This window comes from Rhamphochromis sp. 'chilingali' (assembly GCF_963969265.1).
Source record: "Rhamphochromis sp. 'chilingali' genome assembly, chromosome: 2".
Taxonomy (NCBI): domain Eukaryota; kingdom Metazoa; phylum Chordata; class Actinopteri; order Cichliformes; family Cichlidae; genus Rhamphochromis; species Rhamphochromis sp. 'chilingali'.
Genome location: NC_137930.1, coordinates 27,851,103 through 27,862,849, shown reverse-complemented (window position 1 = coordinate 27,862,849; position 11,747 = coordinate 27,851,103). Strand labels below are relative to the sequence as shown.

The following is an 11,747-nucleotide window of genomic DNA, read 5'->3' as shown; positions in this document are numbered from 1 at the left end:
AGCATTTAAGAATCAATGCCGTACTTACTACTGATGCCTACTATGGGGGAAAAGACTGTATGGTGCTGAAATCCATTAAATGCTGCCATCTGCAGAGGGCCAAGGACTCCTCTGGGACTAGTAAAATTAGTTTCCAAAGAATTGATTGGTTAGTATGTGGTGATTTTATGCCCGATTTTATCTGGTCCACAGCAGAAGGCAACATACTCAGGTAACCTTTTATAGTACAGAAAACCCAGGGTTAACACTGAAACTACTTGGATAAGGCTAAACACCGCATTCCTAGTACATTACTTATTAAATACATTTGAAAAAAAGGCAGGTGGCACAAGTGAATCTCTTGTAAATGGGAAAAGAAAAACAGAAAACATCAGGACACATCAAATTGAAAAAGTTTTATTTTAATTAAAAGAAATTAAAGCAACAGACTGCAAAGTACGAGATTTCAAATGATATCCAACGTATCAAATTCAAGGGGAAAACAAAAACTATACAATGCAAAAATGTTAATGTAGCTGGAGCAATTATCGCCTCTTCTGGAAGATGTTTCCCCTTCCCATTCCACCACGCCCTCGTCCTCTTGCAGCCACTGGAGAGCACAAAAAACAAAGATGGCATACTATCAGTTTTTAACGTAGAGTACCTCACTGAATCAGAAATACACCAACGGTTCAGTAACTTTAATAATACATTCAGTACTTTGGTTGCGAGAAGTACAGTGAAGTCTAATTTTGTATCCTTAACACCCACTTGGCAAAATATCAGTTCCATCTTAAAGGGGATGTGAAGACAAATTGAACAACAATGAAACATTTAAATCAGTGTTTTTGACAGATCCCCACACCTATGACAAGACTGTACTTATTAAACAAGGAACAGAGCAACACTGGACAGAAAGCACTTTTCTCATGGTAGGATTTAGTTATGCTGCACAAACACAAAAAGGCAATCAATGTATGCAATGAGTATAAAATCACCATCAGTTGCGCCCACTACTGAACATACTTGACAGGTGTATCAATCTACTGCAAATTTTCACTCACCTTGTGCTTTAAGAATAGCTGCCTTGCCCCTTCCTGCACCAGATCCCTGGTTCTTATTCTTCATACTCTTCAGCATAGGAGCATTTTTTAACATATCGGGTAAAATCAGAAAGCGGATTTTGCTGCCACGGATGTAAACTTGCTCCAGCTGTGCCACGCGGCCATCCCGATAAGTCACTGTGATATTAGACATCTGTAAGAAACAAAGATCATTCTTTCAACAAATGTAATCAAACTGCTCTTTAGTGTTTTATTCAAATCAACAGTAGTTATCTAAACTTTACAAAGCCATAAAAGGAACAGTTTTTTACCATCTGATCCGGGACCGATTTTTAATTAACTGGCTTTTACTAATGCAGCTACCAGATTGGGGTCTCCAGTACTTGATTAGCACAATTCACTCTTAATTTGACACCAACAGGTGGAAAGCTTGGAAACCTTTAAACAACTATGGGGAAAAAAATAAAACACAAAAAAACAGAAATAAATGTTATAATTAAAATAAAAACACCACAAATTGAACCTGAACATTCAGAACAGAGAGACACAGAACAAAGACACTATTATTTGTAATGAAAATTCCTTTGAGCCTCATTAAGCTTTTCTATCTGTTTTGCCACACAAGACATTACGCCATTTATGGGCATGTACCTGAAAATAAAGTAAACAAAACTTGTTCAAATTATCGAGCAGCCTATTAAAGACTAAACTGTTGATTACTCTAATGAAGGCAGAAAAGAAAAAAAAACCCATAAAAACAATACAGTACCAACACTTTGGTTGATGGGACCCCAGGAGGGAGGAGCAACACCATCCACATTCACTTTACACTCTTTATCATGTACTGACCTGGCAGTTCATGTTGTCCTCTGCTTCAATCAGCTTGCCTCTGTAAACCTCTCCAGTGTTGGTCTCACAGGTCACAATGTGTCCTTCTGCCTCATGCAGGACCTTGATTGGAACACCGATGGACATTTTTCAAGAATGTTTCTGGAAAACAAAATTTAGCAGAAGAAATGTTACACTGTGCACATTCATAGGCTGTAAGCTCCTGCAAACGCATTTTATTTTATTACCATCAAACATCAGACTCAAAATTATATTTAGCCATAAAGTTTGGTTACAGTTAACTGGCTTGTTAATTTTGGGATGCGTTTAGTTACAGAAACACCAGGGAAGCAATCACTTGTCCACACATTATCCTCGCCAATTTATTTTTCACTCGAGTACTGCCTGTGTAACGACAATCAGCTCTCTTATACCGTTTAAAGAGTTGCTGGGAGTTGATATATAACAATCAGTGACCCTCGTTAAGATGGGATAAGCAGGCTACAGTTAACTTCTGATCAATAAAGCGAATCTCTCAGTCAAATCATTGAATATCGAAGCTGCGAGAGGAATTAGCCTTCATTAGCAACCTAGGCTAATGTACAATAATATATCCTGGTTGCATACAATAATGTAATCCAATTAATGCCATGTGTAACAAACCAAACTTAAAATTACACAAATACGATTTCAACATTAACGTTTGCCTCTTTATTGCAGTAACAAGTTATTAGTTCGGCAAATAGACGGAGCCATATTGGCTCCTGAATGAACGCGCTTGATTCAAACGTCCAAGAAACAAACAACGCTGCTAATGAGCACGGAAAAAAAATTACGGTCTCAGTTGAATTACGAGTATTTTTGTTTCTTACCTGGAGTCTATCGTAAAAGCTAGTTTCTTTGTTATTGCTTCTTCGTTTGACGTTGCAACGTGCGACAGACGCGGTTCCCTACCTTTTGAGCCCTTTTTCCGCTTTCCCACAATCCACCGGCGGGTCAATCGAATGCTTCCTGCGATGCTCCGCAGTGCATTGTGGGATCTGTATTTTTATGGCTTTACGGGTTCACAAGGAATTTGGCGAAAAAAATGATACATCAAATGATCATCAGTAGATCTTTTATACATGCCGTTTATTGTATTTTTTTTTTTTTATTATTCCATAATATGTCATTGTTTGTCATATAAGTTGCAGGAACTACTCTCTTTTTATTTGATAGGTTATTTTTTCCAGTTTATTGATTGCTTGTCTCTAGATTGATGGCTGGATGTTTTGTATTGTTTTATCTTTAGACTCAAGGGACAACTAGTGGGAATCTGAATAAAGAATAAAGAATGAGCAGACATTCTTATCTGTCTCTCATCAGCTGTCTATGAATCAAGATCTAGGCAAACCAATGACCAAACAAACCTTAATTATGTTAAAATAGCTGTTGAGCTGACTATAAATAAAAATAAAGTTGCATAGTTGCATACTATTGTTAGTAGCGAAGGCTATCGTATGTGGGAAATTCCCTCCCGAAATTACACTTTTACACCTACCATTCACTTCGCAGAACAGCATCACAGTAGCTCCCTGGTGCAGGCCCTGGTGCACAACTGAGCAGTTGGATAGATTCACCAGAGTCTCCAGCTTGAGAAATAGTTTGTTCTCAGATTCTCTGGTAACTTTTAAGAATCACCAAAACACAAGTTTTAACATTAACAGTAAGGAGGGTAACCCGTTTAGCCAGGTTGCAAAGAAAAAGTCACACCAGAAGAACTAAGATTTGAAGAAAAAAACAACAACAATAAGAACAACAACAAAAAAAACCCATGGGGTAAGAAGAATCACATGTACTAACAAATTTAAGTTTGAGGCGTTTAAAAAGAAGAACATTTGTGAGGTGTAGAACAAAGGATGCAGTACTTGTAATGGTTATGCGGTGCATTGGTGGAGGCGGGTAATTTATGAGGCTGACTGAAATCATCAGCCAGAGAGGGAATGCACAGAGTATGACTCTTTAAATAAACACTGTGGTCTCTGCTGCAATAAATCTTTTGTTACTGAGTTTCTGATCATTTGCATTTCTTTCTAAAAGATAGCTTAATCATTTTGCATGCTGGTGTCACACATGTGTAATTTATGGCAGCATGACACACTATAAATGTACACACTGGATTGTTTTCCTCCAGGTCATCATACCACAATGGTCCCTTATCTTTTTTATTTTTTATGACTCAGGTATGTAATATCCATAACCAAATCATTTTGATAACCCTTCTCATGCTTATCAAAATATCATAACATGCAACAACAACAAAAAACATTAAAATGAAATGGTTTCACCCATTTTAATTCCCTTCTTGCATGATTACAATGTGTAATAAACGCAAATACATTTAAGTTTTTGAATAAACACAGTGCAAGTTAGATACGTACCCGTATTCCTGGGTACTCTCTCTGGGATTGCTTTAGGGCACATAAAAGCTGGTTAATGTAGGTCTTTGCCACAGTGGAAGAGCTTTTTAATGAGAGAAGGGAAAGCATTATGGGATAATAAAAGACACCATCAAATGAACCTTCATTTGATTTCCATTGCATTAGGCTTATTGACTGGCGTCAGTGCCAGGCTGCTCTGTAAACATTTCTTACAGAGTGGTCTGTGGTCATGTGTATGTACTTTACCTATGTATGTGTGTCCTTTTCATAGTGTTATGCAAGCAAGCCTTACACTAAAAGCATCTACAATACAGGCATATGGGGTCATATCTGTACAGGCAAACAAGCTCTTTGTTTTGGATGGTTAGTGAACAACAGTGAACATGTGTTGCCCGGCACTGATCAAATCGCTGATCACAACAGCAGCAAAACAAACAGAGTTTTAGTTGTAAGGCCTGTGATGTCATCACACTTCTCACTTATAGAGTTACAACTGAGGAAGTGGAGACTGTCAGAAAACAAATACAGCACCTTACACAACAGAATCTGTTACATCCCACATCAGATCTGCACACTGTTAGACATCTCCACATATGATACCACATATTTTAAATACTTCAAGGTTTTTCTACAGAAAAAATCCTAGATGTGCAGGAACCTCTATCCAACTGATCGTGGCTCAAGAAGTTCGCCTTGTTGGGAGTTCGCCTTGACCGAGACTGTTCGAGCCCCGGCTCGAACAGTCTCGGTCGTTGTGTCCTTGGGCAAGACACTTCACCCGTTGCCTACTAGTGGTGGTCAAAGGGCCCGGTGGCGCCAGTGTCCGGCAGTCTCGCCTCCGTCAGTGCGAGTGTGTGGCTGGGCCAGTGTCCAGCCACCAGGGTGGATGTGGCTACAACGTAGCTTGCAATCACCATGTGTGTGTGTGAATGGACTTGACGTGTAAAGCTCTTTGGGGTCCTTAGGGACTATTAAAAAAAGCACTATACAAATACCAACCTCTAATAAAGCTCTGGGCTTCCTCAGAGGAATAGCACCTAGCTACTGGTACACGTATGTGGATGATCCTCAGACTTCAGAGTAGCCACACCCTCAGACAAAAACTGGTCCATCCTGAGAACAAAACTCCCAAACATAATGCCAGATTTATAGGAGGAGTAAAGGAGGTCTTCTATTGCCATCTCTTATGTAGCAGGTTTGTAGAGAAACTCATGAGAATTTCTTCTCATGATATTATAGTGCACTTCAGACCCAGCCACACCCTTAGAGAAAAACTGGTTGATCTCAAGGACCAAACACAAACTGAGCAACATAGCGTATACTTCGCAGTGCATCAAGGAGAAACCAAGCAGTCACTTGTGAATGACCATCATTGAACGGAGGTGGTGACACCAGCTATCAGCCACCTACAATGCAGTCTTGAGATCCTTTCCCAGGTGCTTTAACCCCTACTCATACCTTCCCTGAGATGACCTCAATAGGGGCACAGTCTCTGAGTGGTTTCCCCCACAACCCCTGACGATGGTCATGACCAACATCTTTTTCACACTTTGGCTCATCTGATGACTCGCATGATCAATATTGGGTTAACAACCACCTCCAAGTGGAACAACCCACACTAGGGGGCAGTAGGTCACATCCTGTCATGTGACCTATTGAGGTCACTTCAGCCAAGGTGTTTTTGAAACAGAAGAAGCCTGTTGGATGAGAAGTGAAACATCTTCACAACTTAAAGTCTAGTTTCCTTCTTTTTTCACGCTCTTCAGAGTATCATAACCTGGATGAGTGACAAAGTTCAGTTCAGTGCTGCAGCACAAAAACACCACATAATTGTGACATATTTAAAGATATTTAATTTTGATGGCATACAAACAACACAGATAGCAAAAACCTGCACATTACAAAAAGTATATTATCTTTAAACATTAAAGTGCACATTAAAAAAAGAAACTCCAAACTAAAAAAATAAAATTTTACATTAAAAAAACAGATTTGCTGTCGAGGCTGATTTGCTGAAATTTCACGTTTGCAGAACATTCCGTGTGTTCTGAGAGCAAGATATTTGAAATAACTAAATGTCTTTGTCATGATATTTCTGTGATTTTTGAAGAAAGGGAACAGTCATTCTGTTTTAATGGGAATGCCTGAACATTTACAAAAGTAATGCAGCTTCCTCTGTCTTTCAACTCCAAAATATCTGTTGCTCCTCCCAGATTTGTGGCGGACGTTGCTGCTTCCTGTGCAGAAGATGCCAAAATACCTGGCTGATGCTGGACTTCTGATGGGGTGCCAGTTGCTTTTTGGCGTCCGTTGGGTGTATTACTGTTAGGTACAGAATCTAAAATCTCATGAGAGGCATTTGATGTAGTTTTCTCAGCACCGGAATCTGGAACATAACTATTTACCATTGTGCCACATGATAAATCCTCTTTACTCGTACGGGCAGATGTCTGCATGATACTAGTGCTCCTTACACCTCTGCCATCAGCACTTTCAACCCCGAACACATGCCCATCCCTCTTCCCCAGGATGTGCTGATAGAGAATCTTGCGAAAGGTATGTCTGAATTCTCGAAGGCGGTAGGCGTAGATAAAGGGATTCACCACAGAGTTGGCATGGGAGAGAATGATTGCAATGTTCATCACCCAGATGTGTGGGCGCTCACAGTCCTGGCAAATATGGTTGATGCAATTGATAATATGCACAGGAAGCCAGCACAGAGCAAACAAACCAACGATAATAGCCAGCGATTTTGCAGCGTGTACTTCCTTCTGCAGAATCGAACGAGATGAGCCAGAAGATGGAGTTTTCTGTCCAGGAGCAGGTACGTGTGCAACTTTGAGGCTCATCATTCGAAGCTGTCGGCGAGCTGCCATGAAGATATGGATATAGATGACCAACATTATCACCAAGGGCACCAGCACGCAGCCAAAGAAATTGAAATAGACCATATAGTCAAGGGGAACCACTCTCTCAAACAAGCAATCAGTCATTCCTTCAGGGCAGCCTTGGCTTTTGGTGGCAGTTGTAGTGGAGTTCCAACCTGTGTAAAGAAAACTGTGATTTATTGCCAGTTTCATCCAAAAGCAAAATTATAGGGTTTCAGCTCAGCTCAGTTTTCCTCAACAATCTCCTCAGCAGTTAGGACCACTTAAACATGCTTAAATATGCAACTTAAACATGAAAACATGAATAAATAAATGTATGCATGTCTCTCTTGCCACTGCCAGTGCAGATAAGAACACAAGACCTTTCTAGAAATACATTGTTGATGCATTTATCCATTTACACTATACAATGCAATAGAATTGTTGTAATAAGCAGTGGGAAGATATACAGACAGAAGCGGGGCATCCTCCCTTACACAAGAATAATGTTTGCTTGTTTGCATCAAAATACCTCCTCTGCATGATTTTGACTATGTAAAGGAAGGTCGTTTCATGTTTCACACAGCATCAATTAAAAGCATTGACTCTGTGTGGGAATTGGCAAAAATCTTTCCCCACCTGTGTTCCAGCCAAACATCGGTGTCAGGCCGATGCCCACTGAAAGAACCCAGCACAGTGCAATGATGCCCTTTGCCCTCTTCCCTGTCACCAGACTGTTGTACCTAAAAGTTTGAACAGAACACAAACATGCATTATATATGCAGCCAGTTGCTTTATCTACTCTGTCAGTGATAGCATTCCCTCGAGACAAAGTCAATACAGTTTAAATGAAGAGAAAATGATTTGTGCGCTGAAGCATTAACACTTTATTCATTTAATAAGCGAAAGCAGGACTTCAATTGGCCCGCTTTAAAATGCACTTACAGTAATCTGATTATCTCTGCAGTGCTGATGCCCATTTGTAGCTATGGTAATTAAAGACAGCACTAATCAAGTGTTCAAAAATCCCTTAAAAAAATAAGGATTTCTTAAAATTAAAAATATATTGATTTCATTAGGGCATTGAATTTTTTGTACAACACTCCCGTTGTGTTACATAAGTGTAAATGAAACTGCTGTTGTTGTAAAGGACATTTCCATTTAGGTCAAGTTACTAAATGAAAATCACATAGTGGATGCTAATATCAAATAATTTTCATGCTGACATGTCACATTTGAGTGATATATTTTAGCTTTAAAGGTAAAGTACTGTGAAAAAGTCTGGAGCTACTGCTGATTTCTTTATATTTTGCTTAGAAAGCTTGAATTCAAGAACATAAAGTTGTCAAATACAAATACATTTATATATGTATTTCTAATGAGGTCAGCTACAAAAATAACTGTTCCCATAGGCCAGGTTTTGCCTACTAATGCTCTGCACCAGAACCAAACCTACAAAACCTTAATGAAGGTGTGGACATGTATTTATTGTGGCCGGCCTTGTTATGCATGTTTCTGTTTCACAGCAAAAAAAAAAAAAAAAACTCTTGAAGGATATTTAAGTGACTCATACAAATATGATTTATCAAGTTTTGCTGCAGCCAGTTAAGTCTAAATTTAACACTGGAAAAAAAGCTTGTGTTGTTTTAGTTGTGGGATTTATGATAGTTGGTGTTCATTTATTTGGAATGAGAGAGGGAAATGTCATCAGAAAGATAACACAGCACTGTAAACGCAGTGTAAAAGTTATGTCCTGTCCTGTACCTCTTCCCTTTCCCAGTCCTCACCCTGCACGTTTAGAGTCCAGTCCCTTTCTGCATTTCATTATTAATACTAGTATTTAGTATGTTGTATTTTTCAACTGCATTTTAAATTTTCAGTCACAAAGAAATGGTAATTAAAACATGATTAAAATGTCTCTACACATGCAATCGTCAAAAAATAAAACTGGAAATAAGGAAGAATTTGAACTGGTACAATTATATTAAGCCTGAAAGTCAATACTTGGTATCATTACCTTTATTCTTTATTCTTAGTTAAACTTTCTTGTAATTTCTTGAAGTAGGCTTTGGGAATAATTCTCCAGGCTTCTTGAAGGACATTCAAGGGTCTTTTTTGATAGTGTTGCATTCTATCCAGGTATGCTTTTACTGCATTGGCAGTGGGTTTGGGATTGTTGCCATGCTGAAAACTTAGACTAGTACCAATCAGATGCCTTCCAGATGGTACTGCATGGTGGATCAAAGTCTCATGGTATGTCTCTTGTTCGTAGTTCGGTGTCCAGCACCACTGGCAGTGCAACCCATGACAAAGCCTCTATGTTTCTTACAGATGGCTGTAGACTCTCAATGTTCTACTGCTCGCCTGACCTCCTCCATACATGTTGAAAACAACTTAAACCAAAAACTTTCGATTTGGATTCACCATTCGATAACCTTCTTGGGTAATTTGGCATATCTCAGCCCTTTTTCCCTGTTTCTTGACAGCCATTCTCCCACTGAGATCATTTTGGATGAGGCTTCAGTGAACAACAGATGGGTCAACTGAATGGCCAGAGAAATCTCTCAGGTTCTGTGTCAGGTTCTGGGTCTTTGCTCTGTTTTTTGATATTTCTTGAGGACATGACTTTCAGATACTGTTCATCTGCTGTAAATACATTTTTTGGCCTGCCACTTCTTCTACCTTTGACTTATGTCTGTGCTGCCTTTGGCATTTTTCACAGATCAGATTCAACTAAAGAAGTGGAAACAAATTATGTATTTTTCAATAGACTGCTAGAAACAAAGTGTCTAAAGATATGGCTGAAAATGTCTTCAGTAAGGGTTGATTTTATTGGCTCAGTGTTTAGCTCTCTCGGATCTGGATTTACTGACCAATAGCTGTCCTTACAGCAATGCACAGTGTGGTCAAGTCTCTAATGTTTTGTGAAACCACTTAGTGGATCCTTGATTACTGTGGTCTATGCTGAGCACCACACTCAGTCAGTAAATGAAGATTTTAAGAGGACCTCAAGTCTCTTTGCTATACTTCTCCGGATGCTTACCGGATGCCCGTGGTGGCTGTAATTACTTAAATCTTTAAAACAGATACTAATTAAATCTGGTTCTATTATGTGTTGACACAACACTGGTTTAGCTCCCGAGTTAGGTGCCGTTTTCTATGTTTCAATGATTAATTGTTATGAAAATGGTCAAGTACAACAACTGTTTGAAAACTGAGTGAAAAAGCAGCCATTGTCCAAAGAAAGACCAGAAAGCCTGGTAAAAATACTGCTCAAGACCGCTTTGAAAGAAATTACAAACAAGTCCCCAGGAGGACCCAGGACACGCTGGGGAGATTACATCTCTCAACTAGTTTGGGAACGCCTTGGCATTCCTACTCCCATTTGAGCACAAAGAGGTGACTCCGGAGAGGGAGGTCTGGGCTTCTCTGATTAGTTGTCACGCCGCCTCAGGTAAGTGGTAGAAAATGAATGGATGGATAAAAGCATTGGAAATATAAAGAAAGAGGGTTTGCTCATGTCTTTGCACAGCACTGTATTGAAATCTTCATATGCACAACTTTTGATGCAGGAAAAGAATTAATTCAGAAACCTGATTAAGGAAATAGAAGTTTGAAAATCACTATGAATTATCAGTATACCCAGCATCACCTTGCATACACTGACTTAACTGTCTGTGTATTTTTGACTGAGATGTTGCATGGCCAACCTGGTAGCACTAGGCTTCGTAAAGCCTCCTAATAACTACATGATTAGTTGTTCTCTGGTCATTGGTGCTGGGGCTGTGTCACATAAAGACACAATCAAACTGTTATGCAACCGCTTATGCAAATGCGTCACCTGCTTTGGATTATGGCTCGGTGGTGTGTCAACAGATGTGTTGCAGAAACAAGGAGCTTTGTTTTAAGCTTCTAAATAAATGATCCATTAAAGAGCAATACTATTTGAATGCTGCTGATTTACATGAATGCTAATCATGAAAGCTTTAAGTAGATTTAACCAGTTCACCTTCAACAACACTAACTCAATTAAGCCTGTCGAGCGATGGAGCCATGTTTGTCCGCAGCTGGACAAATTAGCCTTCAGTTAAAAATAGGATCTCTCTATAATTTAATGCCCTTTGCTACACCACTGCAGTGCATGTGAACATTTGACATCTGCTGCTGATTCTGCAGCTGGAATGTATGATATCTCAGTTGAAGTTTCATTACTTTCTCTCACCTGAGTGGGTTTTTGATTGCGATGTAGCGGTCCACAGCAATAGCCAGCAGACTAAAGATGGAGCTCTGAGTGAGCACGAGGACGAAGCAAGCGATGAACAGGCAGCCGTAGAAATTTGCACAGAAACCAGTACTGAAAACATCACAGATTCAAAAAGGGTGTTTATCACTACAAACCCTGCCAAAAAAAGCAACAGTACATTGTGACAGATCTTGTAGTAAAGGATGCAGGTAACACAAAATTTGTCTCATTTCCAAACTGAATAAGAAGGAAACAATACCTAATAGCGATAGCGAAGGGAATCGCCAGCAGTCCCACAGCAATATCAGCGATTGCCAGTGACACTACAAAGAAGTTGGTGATGCTC

General features: G+C 39.5%; 2 protein-coding genes across 2 annotated transcripts in view; both read right to left on the bottom strand.

Moving 5' to 3' along the window:
* Positions 1 to 380: 380 nt before the first annotated feature.
* On the bottom strand, positions 381 to 2,865 carry snrpd3l (small nuclear ribonucleoprotein D3 polypeptide, like). The gene is made up of 4 exons (XM_080874291.1): positions 2,744 to 2,865; positions 1,893 to 2,033; positions 1,044 to 1,236; positions 381 to 589 (listed from the first exon to the last, which is right to left on the bottom strand). Exons 2-4 carry the CDS (start codon positions 2,016 to 2,018, stop codon positions 525 to 527), a joined length of 384 nt encoding a protein of 127 aa, XP_080730417.1. The 5' UTR covers positions 2,019 to 2,033; positions 2,744 to 2,865; the 3' UTR covers positions 381 to 524.
* A 3,268-nt stretch (positions 2,866 to 6,133) lies between these two features.
* adora2ab (adenosine A2a receptor b) overlaps positions 6,134 to 11,747 on the bottom strand; it is a 13,400-nt gene continuing 7,786 nt past the window's right edge. The window contains exons 2-5 of the mRNA XM_080875621.1: positions 11,661 to 11,747; positions 11,381 to 11,512; positions 7,798 to 7,901; positions 6,134 to 7,334 (exon numbers count right to left, since the gene is read on the bottom strand). The exon at positions 11,661 to 11,747 is cut by the window's right edge and continues 469 nt beyond it. Of these exons, the coding sequence (XP_080731747.1) occupies positions 6,376 to 7,334; positions 7,798 to 7,901; positions 11,381 to 11,512; positions 11,661 to 11,747 (1,282 nt within the window). The 3' untranslated portion in view covers positions 6,134 to 6,375. The remainder of the gene's footprint in view (positions 7,335 to 7,797; positions 7,902 to 11,380; positions 11,513 to 11,660) is intronic.